Here is a 24,110-nt window from a genome sequence, read left to right on the forward strand (position 1 = left end):
AGATAAGAGAAAAAAACCGGGTGGTGGAGCATTACAAATGTCCAATCGCCTGCCCTTGTCTGATGTAATGACACAGAACCCGCAGATAATACAAATAGCCTACACTATCACTTATCAATTCACAGCAGTTCAGTCAGCTACCTACAGTACAGTAGGTACAGTTATCGGAAGTGTTAAGTTGTGTTTTTCGAGATGTCTTATAAATTTTCGACTACGGAACACGCTGATATTGTGTATGTGTATGGTTTGTGGGATGGAAGTTCCTTGCGTGCCATCGCTGAATATGGCCGACGCTTTCCGAACAGAAGGGTACCATATCGAAGAGTACTTACTGTCTATGGGGTTGGATGAAAGAGTTGGTATAGCAAAGGAAGGGAGAAACGAGAGAGGCACTAATCGACTGTATTTTGGATGCAGCATAGAGAACAACTACATACATGCAACTCTCCTGCAAGATGAGCGCGATTCACGTCCGAGCGCAACAGTGCTTTGAAGCAGGAGGTACCTTTGAAAATGTGCGAAAACATCGACCCCGACGTCTAGAATATTAGGTATGTATGCATACGTGAATATGAACTTTAAATCTGTCCGTTATCTGTCTCTAAATGCGAGTTAATACAATGGAATCGCATTAGTTTTTGTGAAATCAAAGAGCCATATCTCCATAACCATTCGAAAACGGACCCATATTCATATGACCTTTTTGACTCAGAATGACTTCAGAATTCACATCCTAAATTTTTTACCTTCCTTCGTGAATCACCCTGTATATGATCTAGGGCAATAGGCAATGCTGCATATCACTTCATATATCTGAATGATAGTTCTTATGGTAAGGACTCAAACTCTTCTATTTTTAGGAACTGTTCACTGTGGAGAAACAATGACAACCATACTCCTGAACTCCCTAGACCAGAAAAATTTCCTGGTGCAGGTGTATTTCTGGGCGATTAAGCATTTGGACTGTCACCAAATCTACTTCGACTTTATTCAGGAAAGATTTTGCTCATTAATAAATAAAAGTGTTTAAGTGATTTATTTACAGCCAGGTGTTATGTAGAGTGTACTTTCGGGATTTTATACAGTAAATGGCATAGTTTTCATAGACCAATTCATGTGGGTGTAACGGATGTAACTTTTGCAGTTGGTATTCTAAAGTGGTGTTGTGTATTACATAATCTTGAGGAGACATTAACTGTTGTTGGATTTCAAGACATAAAGTTAACTTTTAACATGAATGTCAACAGATCTGTCAACAGACATTGGCATACACTAGCTAATTACTTTGTGAATGATGAAGTGTCTTGGCAATATGAATGACTATAACAGCATGGATAAACAACATTATACAGTGAAACTTCCCAATAGCGGACACCACCGGAGAAAAATTAAATGTCCGTTATTGAGAAGTGTCCGCTATTTAGAAAATCGTTAGTATGTATACGTACATTAAAATTTCTCATAGATATTCAGCACTATATTTTACAGTACAGTACACAGTGAGATTGTTTACAGTATTCATCCAGAGAGAAATCGTACCAGTAAATATTTTGTAAATGAAATCAACAACAGTCACTGTGCCACTTCACCTTACACAAAGAAATCTAGAATTGCATTCTCAGTGTATGATTTTAAAATAACATCCTTGTTTTTCAAATTGTCACTAACCTGAGTTTTTCCCACATTAAACTTTGTGGCCAACTCACGAACACTTAATTTCTCCTTCTCACTATGGTTTACAATTTACACTTTCTCTTTTACTGACAAATGTTTACGTTTTTATGACATTTTTAATGTGACTGTACTTCCGAACACTCAACTTGACAAACTAAGAAAGTACGGACTGCTCACGTACAGTATCGCAACTAACAACTGTGCTGCTTACCTTCAATAAAGTACAAGAACGTTCAATGCACGATAATGATTGTTGCAAAGAATTCCGTTATTATTCCGTTTAATTTAAAACCGTCTTTTTTCTTTCACACTGTCCATTATTTGGAAGTTTTAATTGTTGCTGGGAGATACATTTCAATGTCCGCTATTCGGAAGAATTTTGTCATAATGGCCAATGTTATTTTGCAAGGGGACTTTTATAATGTCCGCTATTGAGAGGAGTCCATTATTGGGAAGTGTCTGTTAAGTGAAGTTTCACTGTATATTGTGAGCTTACACAATGTAGGCCTATTTACTTACCTAATTTAATTTGTTCTGCATCTATATTAGGGATATTTTCAAATATAGCAAATGCCACCTCTTTCCACACTGCGTTTTTCTTACATTTCTCCTTGTATTCCCTTGATAACGTATCCGACAACACTGGTATATTCTGAATTTAATTTATGTTTCCACATTCATCCACTACAACAATGAAGAAATGCAGTCAGTATTATTACCAAAGGACGTCAAGTTACAGTCTTGTGTTCTGCTTCAATACGAGCTGGGAAATGCTGCAACATGCATTACAAGTTCACAAAAGACGTAGCATGACCACGCAAGATGAAAATGTGATGGATGTTGAAATGCATGTTAAATATAAAGAATATCTTGCAGCACACTTCATTTTATAAAGAAAATGCGATAACACTGTGTTCAAGATCGCTACCTGATAGTCATAAATTTTGAATGAGATGCCGATTTAAAACATTACTGAGGAATTTCTGGTGGCATCCTTTGTTAGACTCGACAAGGGATAGGCTCTTATTTCACAGTATGCTCATTGTTAATACAAAAATATTGAGAAGAAAAGTTAGTTGTTTAGTAAATGTCTTACAATTAGATTTCAATTCATAATTTGACACCATGCGCCAAAGTCAAGTGAACATTCAAGTACCAAACTGAACTAATTTGTTCAAGAGTTTGGAAGTCATATTTTTTCAACAGATGCAGAGTGGTCTAAAATCCATATTTAGAAAGACAAAAACAAAAATATCACATGTCAAAAAATAAAATAAAACCCTTAAATTATTTTTCCTATATAACTGAGTAATCCTCCAATGATTATCTAAATCAGTGGAGGTAGTTGCAGAGCAAGATCACCCAATATTCTGACTCAGCAAGTTTCGCGAGTCTGTTGTTTTCTTTGTGCTGTAACTGTGTTGTAAGTAGTCAATTTTCTCCATCTTTGGTATTAACATTTCAAGTAGTTCTTTAGATATGTAAAACTGTATGTTTCTGTTACATTTGATGTTGTTATAGCACGTCAAATGAGCATGAATGGACACTGGACAAAATATAAATTTAACTATTGAGTGCAGACTTGGCTAAGGTAGAGAGAAAAAAAAACCCTTTGTTCCATCCCAAAATTAATGTTTTTTTCACTTCGTCCACTATTATCTAAAGTATTAGGACATATAGTCCACAGGCAGCGTACCGACTACCTGGACTCATATAATCTCCTTGACCCACTCCAGTCTGGTTTCAGACCAAATCATAGCACCTCTACTGCCCTACTTAAGATCACTGAAGACACTTGTGAAGCTATGGACAGATGCGAAGTGACCGTACTATCACTACTGGACTTTTCTCGAGCATTTGAGACTATCGACATTGATATTCTTATAGCAAAGCTGAAAATGTTGCATTTGTCAGACACGGCAATCATGGTAAATGGTTTGACGGTAGTTCCAATCACTTCCTTTGTAAACAAGCATTTTTCAAAGATTTGAATGTGACAGACTCTGATATGTTACTAACATCTGTGCTGCCATTGAGATTAGTAATCAAAACAGATTCCACTGCAAAGATACTTCGGCAAAATCCAACAACATTCTTCACGAGATACTGCCGCCCAATAAGATTACACTTTGTGAAATATCTTGCAGAAATATTAAGAAAAGAAAATGATTATATCGAAACCTTAATTTCCAAATTAAAATTTGTTAGATACAAAAGTTCTTAATTTTGTCTAAATACATCCTCCTTATAATGGGCAGTTCCTCTTAAACAAATGTAATCAGAGTTTGCATACAAAACAAATAAGTAGTCTGTAACTACTGTGTAAAGTTACTTGGATATCTGTTAGATAGCAGAAAAATTATTCATGTTTTCTAAATGCACCCCTATCAGAAGGGGTAGGGCAGCATAACGCTACACAGCCAAACGGTCGCGGGTTCGATTCCCGATGGGTTCATGGATTTTTCCATTGATCTAATCCTTCTGGCCACACTAGGGTTCAGGGGTTTATTCAACCTCTAACAGAAATTAATACCACGAGCATTTCCTTGGGGGTGGTGGGCACGTAGGACTGACATCCCTACTGCCATTAACTTGCCAAAATATGTCTGTAAAGATGGGAGCCTTAACCTCTTGCCCCATCCTCCGGGCTGTCCTGGTCTGTCATGGGGTTGCCTTTACCTTTTATCCCTATCAGGGATAGTTCCATTTATGCAAAATGTAATCGTAGTAAACAAATGTACTGCCTGTAACTATTATACAAAGTTTCATGAGAATCTGTGAGGTATAGGAAAACTTGTAATTTTGTCTAAATGCACCCCCTACAAAGGGTAGTTTCCCTTACATAAACGTAATCAAAGTCTGTAAACAAAACAAATATACTACCTGTAACTACACTATAAAATTTCATGAAAATCTGTTAGGTAGGAAAAAGATTATCTAAGCAGCAGTTTCCCTTATAAAAACATAATCAGAGTTTGTAAATATACTACATATAACTTCTGTGTGGAGTTTCATAAAAATCTGTTACCTGAAAAATTATTAGTTTGTCCCACTAAAATTTGCATTTTGAACCACTGTGAGATGGAGCAATTTTACTGTGTAAAGTGTGTCAAAAGTTTGTAAATCACGAGAAGAAGTACTTTGTAACAATGCACTGCAACAGCTAAACACGTTTCTGCTATAGCGAAGATGGTCAACTAGAAGAAAGTGTGTACTCTACTGTTGGCTTTAACAAATATGCAGTTAGTTTTTTCAATGGGTTTGTATAAAATATTCGTAGAGGCAGGGATTCCTTTATAGAAAATGGAAAACAAATCTTTGAAGACATTTTTGGAGAAATACAGTAAACAGTCCACACACTTAGAAAAAAATATGTGCATAATTATTATGAAGACGTGATGAAAACATTCGGCATTGGTTCAGGGGGGAGGGGGAAACACGGATCTCCATTGATGAGACAATGGATGTAGTTGGTAGGCACATACCCAACATAATCGGAACCATGGACTATGCAGATGATGATGATGAGTGCATACCATTTCTTCTAACTTCTTACGAACTGAAAAATGTCAATAACCTAACAACTTCTGTTATTTATTAGGTTGATGATGCATAAGTTTGCAGCATTCTTGTTCGTCATCACAATGCTGCGTTGTAAGATCGTTTAACATTTGTCATTTGTTATTTGAAATGATGTGCTTATAAAGACACCTTGAATTTTGAGGATTTCAAGTAATTTTTCTGCTATTTGTGGGCTAAAGAAGATGGGATACCAAGTGGAAAAAACGAATACTGTATTTCCGACATATTCTTCTCTTTGAGTTAAATACAGAAGCAAAGACAACAGGGGTGCCTCGAAACATTTGTTCCATGTATGGGGAGAATACCATCGGAAAAAGCACTGCAAGAAAATGGTTCTGTCATTTCAACACACAACAGCCCATACAAAAATTAGTGTCCATCTACAGAAGATGATGTTATACCTCTGGTGGCATAAAGACGTCATATACTACGAATTGCTTCCCAGGAATGTAGCACATAGTTTTCATTGTGTTGCTAAGGTGTTGCATAGTTTCTTTCCCAAGGTCGATCGTTTGACCTCCAATACCAAGACAAAATTTCATTGTTGTTAATCTGAAGAAACACCTTGTAGTTATGTGCAACAAATTACAAACAGCATTAAAAGCGTGAGTCTAGTATTTTTGTGATTTTCTTTTGCAAATAATATTCCTGTTTAAATAATAAAAACCTTTTTTTTTACTGCCTATATTACATATTTTATTGCCTCATTGCCTGCCTTTTTCCACATGCTTGAACATCTTTTCTCTATTAATAATTGATGTAGTCAATACAAGCATTGCAAGCCATTGCAAAATACTAATCCAATAAACAGTATTGTAGTAAAAAACAACTTAAATGCAAACAGAAACTTGAACAACAGCAATGTCCTGCTCACACCTACGCATCGTGCTGCTGCATGTTAATGTATTTAAATGAGAGGCTGTGGAACAATGCACTGTGGCATGGTGTGATGTGGCACGGTGAATAGTCATTGGAAAGAGTAATTTTTTATGGCACATCAAAGTCGGAAATTGTCGAGTAGACGCTCGGGTTTCTTCATTTCAGGCTGATATGTTGAAATAAAAACAGTCAGCTCTCTTTTTATATATAGACAGTGAGGGAAGTGAGACGGTATGTGACAGTATGGAATACTGCCACTGGTTTCTGTGGCCAGAAAACATACTGTTAGTGAAAAATGACACTGTCACTGAAAAAATGTGATTGTAAAAATTTGTTTATACATTTCTTCACAGCAAAGAGTACTATCTGTTTGCTCCGTAAATCTAAACCACAGCCTTCTGGAACTGTATTCACTGTGTATTTAGACACGCTTATAAGCTCAACACCTGGAATGCTTACAACGGTAGTATTTCAACTATAGAAGGCTGTGATCTGTAGCTTGTGGTGGCTATTGTAGACAATTTATGGTCTGTCCAAAACAACTTCCGACCTGACAAATGGCGCCTTTAGCATGTTACCATGGCAACCATTCAAATCAACCAATCACGAGAAACGCGTAACCATGGTAACGGGTCGGTGTTGCCATGTCTATGTTTACAAGTTGCACGTGAATACCACGGCCTAGTGGCGAATACAGTGCCCGGAATGACTTTGAGTTGGCTGGTTAGCGCGTGCTTTGTGTGAATTAAAAATATTATTTAGTTGTGTTGTTGTTTTAATATATCGATAATTATTGTGTTTAAATTATATTTACACGTATTATCGTCGTTGCCATTGGTGGAGTGTGTGGCTAGTGTGTGTTTTCTAGTTTCTGCGAGAGCTTCTAAACAGGTGACTTGTGCAATGTCGGAAGGAAGGAAAGACAGGCGAAGAACAAAGAATATTGGACAAGGTGCCCCATTAAAGAGTCAAGCGTGAGAGATGATGTGTTATGTAAGAGAGTATTTTGAGAGGGTAAAAGATAATGGCGGGTCTCTTTTACCTTCGGCGCAAGTCGTAATGAGAACCGCTGCTTGTGTTAAAATGAATAAGAGCACTGTTATCGATATTGGAAAAGAAAAAGGCCGTGCAGATTCTTAATCATAAATATTTTTATACTTGTAGTTTACAGTTTTTTCAATGTCTTTCTAACAATATTACAATGAAGAATACCGACACTCTTAAAAGTAGAGGCTTCGTATTAAATTTAAACCTGTTTTTACAATTTACAGTCCTTTCGAAGCTTTTTTAAAGGTATTACATCGAAGAATACCGGTACTACTACTACTACTACTAGGCCTACTACTACTACTACTACTACAACTAATAATAATAATATTTATAATTATAATAGACTAATAAAAATAATAATGTACACAAATTTTAATGCCTAGTGTTCAACAAATTGGTTAGAAATGTATGTGTTCATGTCAGCCGTTCATTACTGCACTCTATCGGCAGCGTGCTCGCTTACACGAAAGATGGGCAACATGACAACACTGCTCCCCCTTCTCTGTAAACTGTCAGGTCGGAAGTAGTTTTGGTCAAGGTATAGTGACTGTCAGTTTTTTTGTTTCACTTTTTACTAATAATTAGTTAAGGCACTTCGAAGCTTTAACATTATTTTAAATGATACATCTCAAAGGACATTGTAAAATGATCTAGTAAATAATTGAAGTAACTTGAAATTATTTTATTAAGAAATTTAATGTGTTGTGTAAGCTTCAAAGACTCGCGTTACTGACTGCACAAAACAATTCATTGCATACATCATTTATGTCTAAGTTGTAAGGGAGGGGGTATGCCTTTTTTTTTTAAATTGCGGTATGCCAGAGAAAAATCTTCAGGTATCATACCGCATATGGTTTTTTTCCCCACTTCCCTCACTGTATATAGGTGCATCTTAACTTCTTATGGGTTAAAAATTAAAATGGATTGTGGAAAATTAATTAATTTGGTGAAGAAATGTGGAGTCTATTATGATAAAAGCCACAAACACTATTGCAATAATAGCATATGTGATAAGGTCTGCAGAGAAATAAGTTGTTGTTGTTGTTTTCTAATGCCAGGCATTTGACAATAAAGTCATTTGACCTCTTGCACTCCAATATTTTTCAAAGATATTATCATGACCAGCCACTGAAGCACAGATTTTGAGGTGTTCCGAATCCATTTCTTGGTTTGAGTTGCACAATGGACAGTTAGGGGACTGATATTTTTTATTTTATTTGGTTATTTTACGACGCTGTATCAACATCTAGGTTATTTAGCGTCTGAATGATATGAAGGTGATAATGCCGGTGAAATGAGTTCAGGGTCCAGCACCGAAAGTTACCCAGCATTTGCTCGTATTGGGTTGAGGGAAAACCCTGGAAAAAACCTCAACCAGGTAACTTGCCCCGACCGGGATTCGAACCCGGGCCACCTGGTTTCGCAGCCAGACGCGCTGACCGTTACTCCACAGGTGTGGACCGGGGGACTGATATATTCCAATTCTATGCAGGTGTTTGGCCAAACAATCATGGCCTGTTGCCAATCTAAATGCAGCTACAGACGATTTTCGTGGTAAATCGGGAATTAACTGTGGATTTTGATGCAGAGAGTTCCATTTTTTCCCTTGGAATTGAGTTATCAAATTTTGTTTGTTGAAGTCTGAGTATGTAGATTTAATAAATCTCTTCACAGAGTAATACGTAGATTTAGTAACAGGTCTGTAAGTAGCAGTGCTGCCCTTCTTTGCTAAAGCATCCGCATTCTCGTTTCACAGGATTCCACAATGGGATGGTATCCATTGGAATACAATTCTTTTATTGAGTGATATTAATTGAGAGAGCATTTTAGTTATTTCTGCTATTTGAGATGAAGGTGTGTGTTTAGAGACGATTGATAGAATAGCTGCTTTGGAGTCTGACAATATAACTGCATTCCTAAATTTATTGATGTGGCATTGAAGATTCCTGAGACATTCACTTATTGCAATGATTTCTCCATCAAAACTTGTTGTTCCATATCCAAGAGATCTATAAAGTGAGAAGAGACAGCACATAACACGTAGCAGAGAAGTAAGTAACATACTAGGAAACATCACAGGTGAGATATAATCAAAAGATCCATTTTGTTTAGCCACTCCATGCTGCGCTGCATATTGTTCTAATGGAAGCCAACTGCAGAAAATATTAGCGCAATGTGATGCAATGCATAGGTGTGAGTGGGTCGTAAGAGTTACCACATTATAAACTCTACATTAGATAGCACTTGTCCTGGGATTCTGTCCGTATGAGAAGTCCTACTAAACAGTAGACATATCATTCAGGGTATGATGGCTCAAGCTAAGTGGGATTGCGGCTACACTGTTTATGAGGAGGTCTCTGGTTTGGCCACTGATGGCAGTAGCAGATGCAGTGACATCATTGTGTTCAGATCATCTGAAAAACAAGGATTAATATTGGATCTTACTGTCCACTTTCAGTCTCATGAAGGACAGCCAGAGGAGGTGGACTCCGAGAAGAGAAGCATATGTGAATCTACTGTCAAGTATTACAAAACCAATACAAGCTTGACAGTATAAATGTCGTTGGCTTAATGGATGGGCATGAGGAACTCTTCTCAAATTTTTGGTGCAGTTTTGGACTTCACAAGAACTACAGAAGTCATATCTCTTAGATATTGCAGTTGCTGCACTTAAGGGGTCTATTTTCATATTAAGAAATCATTTCTTTGGCAGTAATTATAAATTTTAATACTTTTATGTAAAGAAAATCATACTCTTTAATTTTTGTCACTTTTTGTAGATTCTTTTATATATTAGTGCTATAATTGTTCTATTTTTATATTAGAACTTCGTAATGTTATTATAAATGTTCAAGTTGTCTGTAACAATTTGTCATGTGGCAGCCCTCTAATGAGGGAAATTTTTGTAAATTAAATTGAATTAGTACACATAGATGTTTCCCTCATGGATTTTGATGAAGGAGGAGGAACAGATGAAACTTTTCAATTCTTTTCTTTTTATTGGAGTGCTGGGAAAACACTAAAAAATTTGATGGTGAGATAGAAGCTATCTATAGTGAGTCCCAGCGAACATTCCTGGTGTTTCTGTCAGCTATGAGCTGTAGTCTGTCTCACTACCGCTAATGCCATATTTACACATGGGGCAACATGGGCCACAGTCTGGGGTGGCAAGTTTTGAGAGGGGGAAGGAGGTGGCAAATTTTTTGGACTGCATCTCCAAATAGAACCATATGCGGATTCAACATCTACAAACACAGTTAGTGTATGTTGTCCTTTATTAAGTAATTCTTTTATATTCTGGCTTAGCAATAATTATTTGTTCATTTTGAAATGGTGTCATCTAGAGCCAGCTTAAGATGTTGAGAACAGGTTGCTAGCTTCCACATATCAATCAATTTAGTCTTGCTGATATCATATAATGTCAATGTGTGCTATGAAGGAGTTATGGATTATGAACTCAGAGGAAAGATAATCTAGGTTTCAGCTGATGGAACCACTGCTGTCATAGGGCAGTCAATCTCAACCAGAAGGCCGCAGCCCTCTGGGAGCCAAACGGAGCTAATGGGAAGCAGCAAACAAATTAATAATAATAATAATAATAATAATAATAATAATAATAATAATAATAATAATTTATTTATGTGCTGGACAACAGCCATTGGCCAATAAAAGTCCAGTACAGTGATACAATTAATACATTAAAATGAACAACTATGGTACAATTAAATACTTGAGATAACAACAAAATAAAGAACAAAGATTACAATAATTAATTTATAAGAATTAATACTATAAAATATAAGGGAAAGGAGTTGATTCTTACTACCAATTTGTGTATAAGGATTATGCAAATAATATTAGCAAAGACATTGCCATGTACTAATACTTCTATACATTGAATGGATCGAAATCGCCTACATGTAAGTTAGCATGTTTAATACATCTGGAGACCGGAGAGGAAGATTTAGAATTTCTAATATAGAAGAGTTTGTGATGTCTCATGTCCTTCATAGGAATACGAAGGCTGACACTGTTTAAGAAAGATTGGCAATTAATGTCACCTTTAAGAACCTTACTTAAGAATCGAGATCATGATGTCTGGCATACAGGCTTCGACATTCAAAGTGCTCGCATTTTTTATCATAGTTATACCCAGAGTTATTAGGCAGGAATCTGTACGAACATAATGAAATATATTTCCTTTGAATAATTTCCAGTTTTGCCGAATCAGAACTAGTAATAGAGTTCCAAACTACAGATGCATATTCGAGTTTCGATCTGACTAATGTATAGAATAGCATTAACAGAGTCAGGTGTTGAGAAAGAATAAGTAATTGATCGAATTATTCCTAACATTCTTATTGCATGATTATAAATATAATCAATATGGCTGTGAAAATATAATTTATTGTCAATTAATACACTGAGGTCTCTAATACAATCTTTTCTGTTAATTAATAAATTTTTTAGATGATAGTTATATTTTAGTGTAGAGATTTTCCTTGAAAATGATATTACGTAATAATAATAATAATAATAATAATAATAATAATAATAATAATAATAATAATAATAATAATAATAATAATAATAATAATATCTCAAAGTTGTACTATGAAAATTTAAACATCCCACTATTTTATGTTAAAAAAGAATTACATTATTTTCTATTCAAACTTCAGAACCCATGCTGCTCTGCAGCATTCAATTGCACAAACCTATAGGTAGAACTTTTATTTATATGAAATTTGCTGTACACCTGCCCTTTGGTTCTATTTCAACCTGAAAGTCAACCAAGACTTTGCTTGGGATAATGTGACATAAAGCTGTCCACGACTGAATATAGGTTCCGGTAAATAATTGCCTACTCCATCTAATATCTAGCCTTGAACTTCATTGATTGTTATACAAAAAGGCAAACATATTGGAAATTGCCTTCTTTTGAACGAAAATGGCAAAAAAGAATCTGATGGTGTTCCATCAATGTGAGGAAGTAGTATTCTTTGGCCAACATTTACACAAGTAATAATGTCAACATCTAAACAATTATCATACACATTCCAAACTATAAGTCGAGTGCCATTCAACAGGCATTGCGAAATATTAAGATTTCTCAATAACATCACAATAGAACCTTCTTTCAATTGTAGAATATGAAGCGGCAATCCACTCATATCTAAGCTATCTTGAAATTTAGTCAGAAACTACAAATATTCGATCTCATCTTCAGTAATTATTCACACTGATGTAACTCCTTGAAGCTCTTGGAATAAGATATAAGACTATGCCATTAATTTCGTTACAATGTTCACTTTTAGTGCTTAATTAGCTATTTTTGAAAAACCATGATACATCTTTCTATGAGGCTACTTCATTTCAGTATACTTCAATGACATTACTTTAAGAAATTATGGAGGGTGGTAAATCAAACAAGTCTGATTTTTCGTGATCAATGTGGGGGTATACATCATTACTAATTTGTAGTAAGAAGTTGACAAAGTCACATTCCTTTGGCTTCGCTCACATATTTTTACTAAATTTAAATATTTGGATATTGATCACAAAGAAGAGGACAGTATGGAATTTTGGACAATGGTTGCTTTCCATCTGTGAGACACAACAGGCAATACCTGCCTGAAATCACCTCCCAAAACTATATTTTTGCCACCAAATGGTACATCATTATTCATTATAACCTTGAGCAGACGATTTATGCACATTAATGCATGCATATAGCCATAGATCAGAGTGCTGCATTGGAGTTAAATCGCTCGCTTGAACTCGGTCGAATATCGCACGCTCGAGTGAGATAAGATCAGTCGTGATACGCTCGTAATAAATAGAAGCACAGTACAAGGTCATCTCACTGACATGTCTTATCTTGTATGGAAGGCGACAGATAAGATACACATATGTTTTGCTCACACGGTAAAAATAAGGCTTTATTTTCTGCGTTTATGACAAACGTCTAATGGAACGTACCAAAACAGTAACATGAAGTTATAAATAAAATAGTATGAAAAACTTCGATACACAGTTATTATTCCTAATTAATAATTATTCAATATTTGATTTACCACATATATAATATGATAGGTCTATACATAGTGTTCCGCCTATATACTGCGACAATGTAGAAACGTTTTAGAAAATATTATTACATAGCAGTAAATTAATAACAATATTAGTACAGAGATAACGTCACAGAAAATATAATAAAACGAATAATCATGCTGCACAACTGTTACAGACGCAAAGATTGATACACTAATTATTAGAGATTATTATTATTATTATTATTATTATTATTATTACTAGAAAACTTTATACATTTCTTGCATTATCATGATTGTGTTCTCCGTTTATAATAATTACATATACATCCAATAACATCTATCAGATATGGCAAATACAAAATCACTCCTGTGTGTATGGAGGGGGGGGGGGATATTTACCTACAACATTTATATTACATTTTAAAGCAAGTTTTGTAGTTGTACTATGGAGAGGTTAGTTAAACACTGCAAAGTTTTGAAATGATAAACATCTATGATGTTACTACACCAGTTCATCACTGTAACAAGAACGAATGTCTAATGCTCGGCTTATACCGTTCGAGGATTTATCGCTCGCGAAAATTTTACCCATCATCTATGTGCGCTACCTATCGGATTATGCTATGAACTACTTGGCGCTCGAGCGAAAACGTCCGATGCAGACCTCTGCCATAGATGCTTCATCCCAGATTATTAGCTTTGCTGAAAGAATATGTGAAGCCTCTTTGCTATTAACTATTACACCTGATAAAGAACCTTCATGTACATTTAGAGGTAATTTGAATCGACTGTGTACAGTACAGTCTTGAGGTAGTAACATTGCTGTAATACCAGTCCATACAACAGAAATTATATGTAGCCCCAAGTTTATGGAGTTGTGAACCAAACACTGGTAAACAAAGGTTCTGAGCACTGCCACGTGAGCCATCCATAAAATATGCATTACTGATGCTTCCATCATTTTTTTGTACCAAGTCCATAATTTTAGTAATTATAGCACGTTATTCTCCATTTTCTTGGCCTATCATCCTTCTTAACTGATCCTCATTAATTTGTGGAGAGTTTACTGGCACATCTGGCTGAGGTAAGACATCAGCAATGGTTGGCAAATCGAGAGATGTAGAAATGACATTCAGTTTTAATGTATTAGAATTGACTGTAAGAGCGAATTGATAAGCAATATTATGGTAGGTAAGTGAGAACAAAGATAATCTTTTGATAACGGCTTCTTACAATTGTCCCACAACGGAAGGGGCTTGAAAGATACACATGTTTTTGTTTAAATTATCGCGTTTTAGTGTAAGTCACATCATTCTCAGGCTGCCCTGGCATGGTGGTCTAGTGGCTAGAGCACTGGACTTATAATCCTGTGGACCTGGGTTAGATCCTTGATGTACCCCCAATTTATGTTGTACTGGGCAAGCCCGTGATCCAAGTAACATATGAGTTTTCTTTGGAAGCTCCAGTTCTCCTGTGGCATCCCAATAAATCTCCATTATCTCATCTCATTGTGTGTGTAGCATTGACTAGCCTCCTACTGTGCACCCCGGGCAATGACTCTGAAAACACTTAAGGAGAGTCTGTACACCAAATTTTGGCAAAAAAAAATGAAATTTTGGTTTTTATCATTTTTTGGTAAAATAATATGGTTTTGTTTCTTCTTTTAGTCCTATCTTCAGGAAAAATTTAATTTCTAGTAATTCTTAATGCAAACAATATTATCAATGATTTTTTTTTGCCAACTGTTCTGTGGAATTTTGAAGTTATTTAGCCTGTTCTATACATAAAGGTACATTACATATCCTCTATTTTTTCTATATTTGTATCTTTTATAACTTCTGAGGAAAGTGCACCCAAAATTGAGGAATTTGTAAGCTATGGAAACTCTGACACATATTTTCTGCACTTTCTTATTTTTTGTGACATTTGTGTACTTTTCTCAGTAAGTATTATACCCAGAAGGCTGAAATTAATATACAATATCACTGTGATGCCATTTTATACAGTAGGCTAAAAAAAATTAAGATTATTTCCATCTTCAGCAAAAATAAAAAAAATAATAATTTGTAGTGAATCTTAATGCAAAAATGTTATCAATGAATTTTTTTTGCCAACCACTCAGTGGAATTTTAAATTTATTTAGTCGGTTGTAAACATGAAGGTATGTTACATATGCCCTATTTTATCTACATTTGTATCTTTTATAATTTCTGAGAAAAATGCACCCAAAATTGAGGAATTTAACATTGTAAGATATGGAAGTACAGACTCCCCTTAATTTTCTTTTTTCATTTCGACTTGGCACAACTGTTTTTACAGAAACAATAAAAACACCAAAAATTTTAGTGATGATTCTGACGACTATCTGTGAAACCGAGAGATGTTTCTCAACTTCAAAATTGAGAAGAACATGGTAACAGATATTCCAGCTTTCAACAAGAAAGTGATTGAGAAGTTCATTAATAAGAAGCCCACAGGATGGGTTTCCACTACAATTAAGTAATAAGGTTAGTGAAATACACTATCTACCAAAAAGTAATTGGGCACCCAGGATTTTACGTGCTAGATGCCATGTTTCGGTGGCTACTATGCAATGGTATGCAGACAATAATGTTCACCGGTTGGACTGGCCTGCACAGAGTCCTGATCTCAATCACATTGAACACCTCTGAGACGAATTGGACCGGCGATTGAGGTTTCGGGAAATGCGGCCATCTTCCATTGTCCAACTGAGTGCCATACTGCAAGAGGAATGGCGATGCATTCCAGTGGATATCCTACACAAACTAGTGGAGAACATGCCTGACAGGGTGGCTGCTGTTATAGCAACAAGAGGTGGTACCACGAGGTTCTAAAGGGGCAAAAAACAGTGCCCAATTACTTTTTGGTAGATAGTGTACTTTGCTATACAAAAATTTGTCATTGTTCCTTGTTTGTTTTCATTTCTATGATTGAGCCATCCCAGAATAAAATCCACGAGCCGCCACTTGTATGAGAGAACAGTAGAGAAAAAAATTATTATTAATTTTTTGGTAAGCACAGCACAAGCAAACTTCAGGCCCATTACATTACTATTTGGATAGATTAGCGATAAGTGTTTCCTGGAAAAATGACACAAGCTCATTATGATGTAGAAAGAAGCTACTATATTACTGTCCTCAATAAATGACAATACATCAGTAAAAGAAATAAGAGATATATAGGTCTACATTCCGTCTGTTGAGGTTCTGGCTGATATATACATCTATTACTATACCTGGTAAGGTTTATCTTGTCTCAGTAGCAATAAAGCCAAGTCCCTTCAAATGAGGGTGGAGATTATAGGAGGGTTGTAAATTTTCAGGATCCCTTTCAAAACCTTGTTATTGTACAGGCTACCGGAACTCAGTTTCTTGAAAGACAAGCTCGTAACGGAACTATATAGTACGAAGAGAGATATTTTGTTACTTTATTTTGCGCTACAGAATGTATCAACTAGTCCCTTCCGCCACTGGCATCGCTTCACTCCTCCCATCGCAATAACAACACAGACGAGGTAAGACATATCTCCTTTCTCTCTCTTTTTACAGTGAGACAAGATTCATCACACAGACTTTAGTAAATCTCACTTGATAATATGTTCAGAGGAAGAACAACTGTTTGTATGCATCTGAAGTTTGACTAATTTAATATGTATAGCTAGTATGCAATGGAGGGGAAAAGGAACTGGCCACCCTATCCCATTATCTCCCGGCCTAGTTGCCTCATAAGTGTCAGAAGGCACTTCTTGGTACCACTTGTGAGGTTCAGATCTGTCTTTGGACAGTTCACTAAACAACAACATAAGTCTACATACTTACAATAATAAACTTAATAACTCTAGAATACAGGTAAGTAGCTAAAAACCATGCCATAATGGTGTGAGAAACCGAGGCCAACTGTACAGAGAAGTTCGTAAAGTAATCATTGCAGGAAATATACTTTCCTTTCATTTTCTGATTTTTTTATTCTTTTATTATATTATTATTTTGGTGCAAAGGAAAGTGCAATTTTTTGGTCCAGGGAAAACAAAAGTCTTCATTCACTGGTCAAAAACATTACGCATTTTAACTTAATTTTTGAAACAACATCTAACTAAACTAGCCAAAGTCTTTGTTCCAGGATAATTACTGCACAGCCATCTTTATTGATCTTCACTTGTTTCTCTTCTCCTTTGGTTCGAGGTTCTGATAAATAATTACAGTTTGCTTATCAGTAATTGTATTCTAGAGTTTAGAGATAATAAGTATCGAACATTCGGCAATTATCAACACTCAAGAGTAATCACTTACTTACTAACTTACTGGCTTTTAAGGAACCCGGAGGTTCATTGCCGCCCTCACATTAGCCCACCGTCAGTCCCTATCCTGAGCAAGATTAATCCAGTCTCTACCATCATATCCCTTAAATCCATTTTAATATTATCCTCCCACCTACGTCTCGGCCTCCCCAAAGGTCTTTTTCCCTCCGGTCTCCCAACTAACATTCTATATGCATTTCTGGATTCGCCCATACGTGCTACATGTCCTGCCCATCTCAAACGTTTGGATTTTATGTTCCTAATTATGTCAGGTGAAGAATACAATGCGTGCAGCTCTGCGTTGTGTAACTTTCTCCATTCTCCTGTAACTTCATCCCTCTTAGCCCCAAATATTTTCCTAAGAACCTTATTCTCAAACACCCTTAATCTCTGTTCCTCTCTCACAGTGAGAGTCCAAATTTCACAACCATACAGAACAACCGGTAATATAACTGTTTTATAAATTCTAACTTTCAGATTTTTTGACAACAGACTGGATGACAAAAGCTTCTCAACCGAATAATAACACGCATTTCCCATATTTATTCAGTGTTTAATTTCCTCCCGAGTGTCATTTATATTTGTTACTGTTGCTCCAAGATATTTGAATTTTTCCACCTCTTCGAAAGATAAATCTCCAATTTTTATAGTTCCATTTCGTACAATATTCTGGTCACGAGACATAATCATATACTTAGTCTTTTCGGGATTTACTTCCAACCCTATCGCTTTACTTGCTTAAACTAGAATTTCCGCGTTTTCCCTAATCGTTTGTGGATTTTCTCCTAGCATATTCACGTCATCCGCATAGACAAGCTGATGTAACCCATTCAACTCCAAACCCTGTCTATTATCCTGAACTTTCCTAATGGCATATTCTAGAGCGAAGTTAAAAAGTAAAGGTGATAGTGCATCTCCCTGCTTTAGCCCGCAGTGAATTGGAAAAGCAAGAGTAATCACTATTGGCATGAAATTTATTTCAAAATGTGTTAACATAACGTGCATAATAATTTAAAGTGTGATGTCTATTTGCTTATCACTCAGACAACCAGTTGTCACGTAATCATTATCAAGATTCGGGTATTCTTGAAACCAAAAAGGATAGATATAGGAGTAAAACAATGAAACATTAATTCTCTTGAAAGCAGCTGTATACATAATATACTTACATTCTTGGGTCACTCTGGCTTATCATCTTCTTCATTTGTGCAAATTTTTGTTGTGCAAATTTCTTAGTTCTCTTCGTTTTACCCTACAAATAAAACAAATGAAATTAAATTAAAAATAGGTAGGTAGTTAATGGTTAATCTTCGATCCCATAATATGAGAGAAAGAAAGTACTTAGATCATTTAAAATAACCTAAAAATTGTAACACACATTCTAAAGGCATTATGTGATTACTGCTAAAGCTATTAATCCATCCAACCCACCCCAAATACCTTTGTTTCTTATATAACTGACTGAAGATTTTCTCACACATTTTCACATCAAGTAACCCAGTAGTACTGCCATTATGTTGCACTACTCGGGAAAGCTCTTTCTTCTGTCTTATGTATACGTCTCTACCAAAAAGCACATATTTATTTATTTATTTAATCCACTGAACAATGTAATTACAGAGTAGAGCAGTAGCGGCTGGTGGTCAAAATAATGAGTGTGCTACAATCTCTATATCGGCCTACTGTAGAGGCCTACACTTATGTATTTATCTTAATTTGGAGTCTCGTCTAGTGATGAAATATGAAGTCCATACAACGTTCTTTCGTACTGCAGAACTTGTCATTTGGTGTTAAACCCCTCCATCTTGGACATCATACACTTTTCTATTGACAGTATTGCAAGAGCAGTGAGACGATCCTGGGACATAGTGTTCCTTAAAAACGTTTTTACGCGTTTCAAGGAAGAAAAACATATTTCTGGCTCAGCAGTGGTCATTGGTGTTGTAACCAAAATATTTAACAACTTCGATACTTCACAGAATGGATCCTGTAAATTGTTGGATACTATGTATTGTGACAATTGAACAGCCATCTATATTTCGGAAGTCAGATTTTCCGTATAGAAATTCAACTTGTATCTGGAACACTCTTTTGTTCAGTATAGTATAGCTGTTGACAGCAACTTTAACTGGTAGATGGCAGCAGCAGTCGGACACTTGAATTACCAAATACATTGTACATAGTACCGAATTCTTCCACAAAAAAGCATTCTTTCGTTACGCTTTACTTTTGCAATCTCCAAGCTGTGTTGTGCTGAAGCTGACTACAGCACTTTCCCGCGTAAAAATAGCCAATCAGAGCAGTGATTTCAGCTTCGCACATGCGCATAACTGTCTACATTTTTCATGTGGAGCTTTGAGTAGCACAACGAACCCCCTGAGGCACCAAAGAAGGCACGAAGACTAAACACTTTATAACGTGTCATGAACATAACCACGGGAAATTGTCAAATGACAGATCAAATACTATGGTGGTATTACAAATACATTATTTGAGCCAAAATTATCATTCTACTGTAGCACATAAGGACGGGCCGCCCCTGGAGTAGAGAAAAGTGAAAATAACAGTAGTAATACATATAATAATGGTATTTAAACTTAAACAGTTACAATCCAATACTACTCAATAAAAGATATCAAGCAAATATTACATGTAAATCTCGGTAAACGAAAACAAAAGTATTTACAATATAAAGATCATATTAAAGTAATAGAACAAGTGATGAAATGCAAATAACTAGTCACAGATTAATAACAATAATACAATAACTGATGAGGGACTAGACCTACGTTAAGTCAGCAACAGAATTAGGAGTGAGTTAGTAATGATAATTGATATGAAATAATTTAAGAAAGAAGACCAAAAATACAATATGCAAACCAGTTAAGACCTATTTATTAGCAAAATACTTATGGAGTGTTTTGAAAGCTACCGGTATTTATTTCTCTCAAGAATGTGGCTCTATCCTGAAAGATGTCAATATTGCTCAGTTTATTATAGGAGGAACAGATCCTAAGAAGTGGAGAGTACTTATAATAACATGTCCTAGCATAGTTTATATTAAATGTTTTACTGGGCCTACAGTTCTCTCTTGTACAGCATACAGTACCAAAAGTGGTGAAGGTTACTTATGTACCTGGTACTATAGGAAATTGCTAAATACCTTGAAAATGTCTTGCATTTATAGTATGGAGTAGGCTACTGAAAATTGGATGTGATCACATGCCCAAAATACATACTTTACTTAGTCCTATATACCAAAATTGTCGTGTGTGAGGATTAAAAACACGGCCATAGGCCTATGTGACGTAATTTGAGAGAGAAAATGGAGGGAGTATCAGTATCGCTGACATAGTAATAATACTACACATCTACTTTAACCTAATCTTTCACATAATATTACACACCTAACCTGCCACATAATACACATCTAATCTAACCTGTCACATAATACTACACGCCTGTAGTAACATTCCTCACGTTTGGTATCATTTAGTTTGCATATATTGCCATTCCTGCTATGTGCCGTGTCAGGTGTCACCTAGTGGAAGTGGATCGTGATGGCGACTTTCATAATTACATTTAGATCGTTCAATGTGTGTTTTGTGAAATAATAAATGGGTTAATGTAGGCCTAATGATAATTTCACATATATAGTGCAATAAGAATTGAAATGTGTTGTGGCTGTGATATAAGTGTTGAAAATTGCTTTATAGCACCACATTGGCAATGATAAAGTGTGCAATATTCATTACATTGGTGGGCAGGAGTCGTTACATTTGGCTAGTGGATACTCTACCTTGTCCCCAAAAGTCTTAACAAACCAAACCTAACTGGTCATTGATCCTCGACCTTACGAAAACTCGCTTTGCTAAACTCCAGAAAACAGGTAGGCCTAAGCAAACTGTTTCAGCATTAGTGACCATGCCATGACGAGTCTTGAAGCAAAGGAGAGGAGAAACAAATGATCAGTAAAGATGGCTATGCAATATTTTCCGAATAATTATCCCTGGACCAAAGACTTTGGTTAGCTTAATAAATGCTTTTTTAGTAGGTTATTTTACGACGCTGTATCAACATCTCAGGTTATTTAGCAACTGAATGAAATAAAGGTGATAATGCCGGTGAAATGAGTCCGGGTCCAGCACCGATAGATACCCTGCATTTGCTCATATTGGGTCGAGGGAAAATGCCGGAAAAAACCTTAACCAAGTAACTTGTCCCGACTGAGATTCGAACCCGGACCACCTGGTTTCACGGTCAGATGCACTAACCATTATTCTACAGGTGTGGACTAGATGTTGTTGCAAAATATCAAGTTAAAATGAGTAATGCGTTTGACCAGAGAATAAAAACGATTATTTTCCCAAGACCAAAAACTGTACTTGCCTGGTACCAAAATAAATCAGCAAATGAAAGATATTTTCCCTGGAATGATTAGCTAGGTACTTTGCAAACTTCTCTGTACAGTTGGTCTTGATTTCTCTCTCATGGTTTTTAGTTAATTACCTATAGAGTTGTTACACTCACTTATTTCAGTTGTTACAAGGCAAAAGGTGATATGTAAATTTTTGGCGAAGATGAGATTTTGCGATGTTGTGCATCCTGATGGTATCTTTATTGTAGAGAAAGAAGACATACACATCTATTACTTTACTCTCTGACATAATAATTATTATAATATACGGTCGTTCGAATCCCTTTAAATGCTCGGTTCTGAACAACTGCAAGAAATGACAACACATTTTGGCTTGCAGCCACACATTTATTTTTTCAGATGTATGAACGTTTGTAAAGTTCCTCAGTTTTATTTCATCTTGAAATAACGTAACATAGCCTATATCCGTATAGTGCGTAGCAAGATCGAAAATTGAATTATATTTATATATTTCATATTGTACCTGAAACATTTCAATAAATACTTTCGCACTATAAAGTTGATTTGAATAATTTCTGGTAGAGTTCCCAGGTAGCTCAGTTGGTAGAGCGTTGGTACATGTAACCAAAGGTCCCGGGTTCGATACCCGGCGCCGGAACAATTTTTCCCACGAAATTATTCACTTTCACCCTAGTTTAAATTAGTACATCGTGGGCTTACAAGGAAAAGTCAAGTCAAAAACTGCGAAAAATGAGTTTTTAATGGTAATAAGTACAACAAATTGTGCTTTGTCTACTAGGAAAACGAATTAAGTCTTAATTCTTATAGTTCCTTAGTAATGAAACCTTCATAAATTATTAAATCCATTACAAACAATATGTTGACAGGAAAAGAGTATTAAGTACACTTAATACCTTTTGCCTGTACACCTCAATATCACTTTCAGAATATCTGTACAGGCAGAATGTTTTTAGCTCATAACCTGGTAAGGTACACAGTGATCTATGCTAGTGATTAACATTGATTGCATATGTTTTTTTTCATAAACATGAACAATTATATGACAAGAGGAAGAAAATTATTGCAGCTTTGCAGAAAAATATGAAGTGATTGCTAGTAAGTGACTCTTCTTAAAATATACATAACCAAAACAAATAAATACTGCAATTACTTTAACATTTTGAGATGAAGCTGCTGTTTTTATGCCTGTACCTAAGTAATTTTTTTTATCTTGTTTTGGGATCCAGTAGGTTCATTATTAAAACTATTTAAATAAGATATTATAACATTAAAAACAATACCAAAACAATAAATTGATAATGCTTTCGGAAATGATTTTGCAGATTTAGATTCTCATACCAATGAAAAATGTGCGACACCTGGGAAACCAACTCAAGAAAAAGGAATCCAAGCAAATGAAAACGCAATATGAAAAAAATTAACGTAGGGATGGCTTGACATATAAAATTAAAAAATCACAAGATGCTAAAATTCCTAAAAAATTTAAATTGTAACTTGTGTGGATTTAAGTGCACTGCAAACATTTCTGAAGAGGTTTGTTCAACCTGCTGGAAGGCAGAAAGACTTCATTCTCCATTGAGTCATTAGCAGCACTCCAGGAAGGAGGATTAGTAAGAATCTTGACGAAAGCCACTGTTTTTACGATTCCTCCTCCTTTGTGTTCGGAAGCAGTCAGAATTGCCTTGTTTCTGGTACACAGTGTTTTCAGAAAAAAAAAAAATTATTCGTAAATTCTGAACCTTCTCTCTAAAATACTTCAACCTACAGCAGGTGGCAAAAATGTTGGTGAAAAAGAAATCCAAAGATGAAAATGATGTTGTTAATTGGCTCAAAGTAAAGTCTTTCATTTACAAGAAAGAAACATTTTGGGTTCTGCAATATAAGTGCGGGTATTCTGATGAATATAGAGCAATCAAAATTCGTGGAGAGGGACAACCATTTGTTTGTCTAAAACAACCGCTAGTAGAATACTCAAATTCATTGCCAATACGCTCAGCAAAGAAGAATAATCTTCTAACCGTCTGTGGAGCAAGTATAATTCCTGAAGAGTTGCATGGCTGGTACAAAACTCTGCCAACATGTAACACTGCAGTTGACAAGGTTCCAGTACCTGCTGTGGATGACAGTGGAAATGGTAAGTGATGATTCTGAA

General features: G+C 35.7%; 1 protein-coding gene across 2 annotated transcripts in view; it reads right to left on the reverse strand.

The window, feature by feature from the left end:
• The window catches only part of Bka (FCF1 rRNA-processing protein Bka), a 67,109-nt gene that overhangs the window by 42,357 nt on the left and 642 nt on the right, over nt 1–24,110 (reverse strand). For both annotated transcript variants that reach the window (XM_069848412.1, XM_069848411.1), the window contains exon 2: nt 18,729–18,811. In XM_069848412.1, coding sequence (XP_069704513.1) covers nt 18,729–18,811 — 83 coding nt within the window. The remainder of the gene's footprint in view (nt 1–18,728; nt 18,812–24,110) is intronic.

The sequence above is a fragment of the Periplaneta americana genome, chromosome 15, assembly GCF_040183065.1.
Source record: "Periplaneta americana isolate PAMFEO1 chromosome 15, P.americana_PAMFEO1_priV1, whole genome shotgun sequence".
In the NCBI taxonomy this organism is placed as follows: Eukaryota; Metazoa; Arthropoda; class Insecta; order Blattodea; family Blattidae; genus Periplaneta; species Periplaneta americana.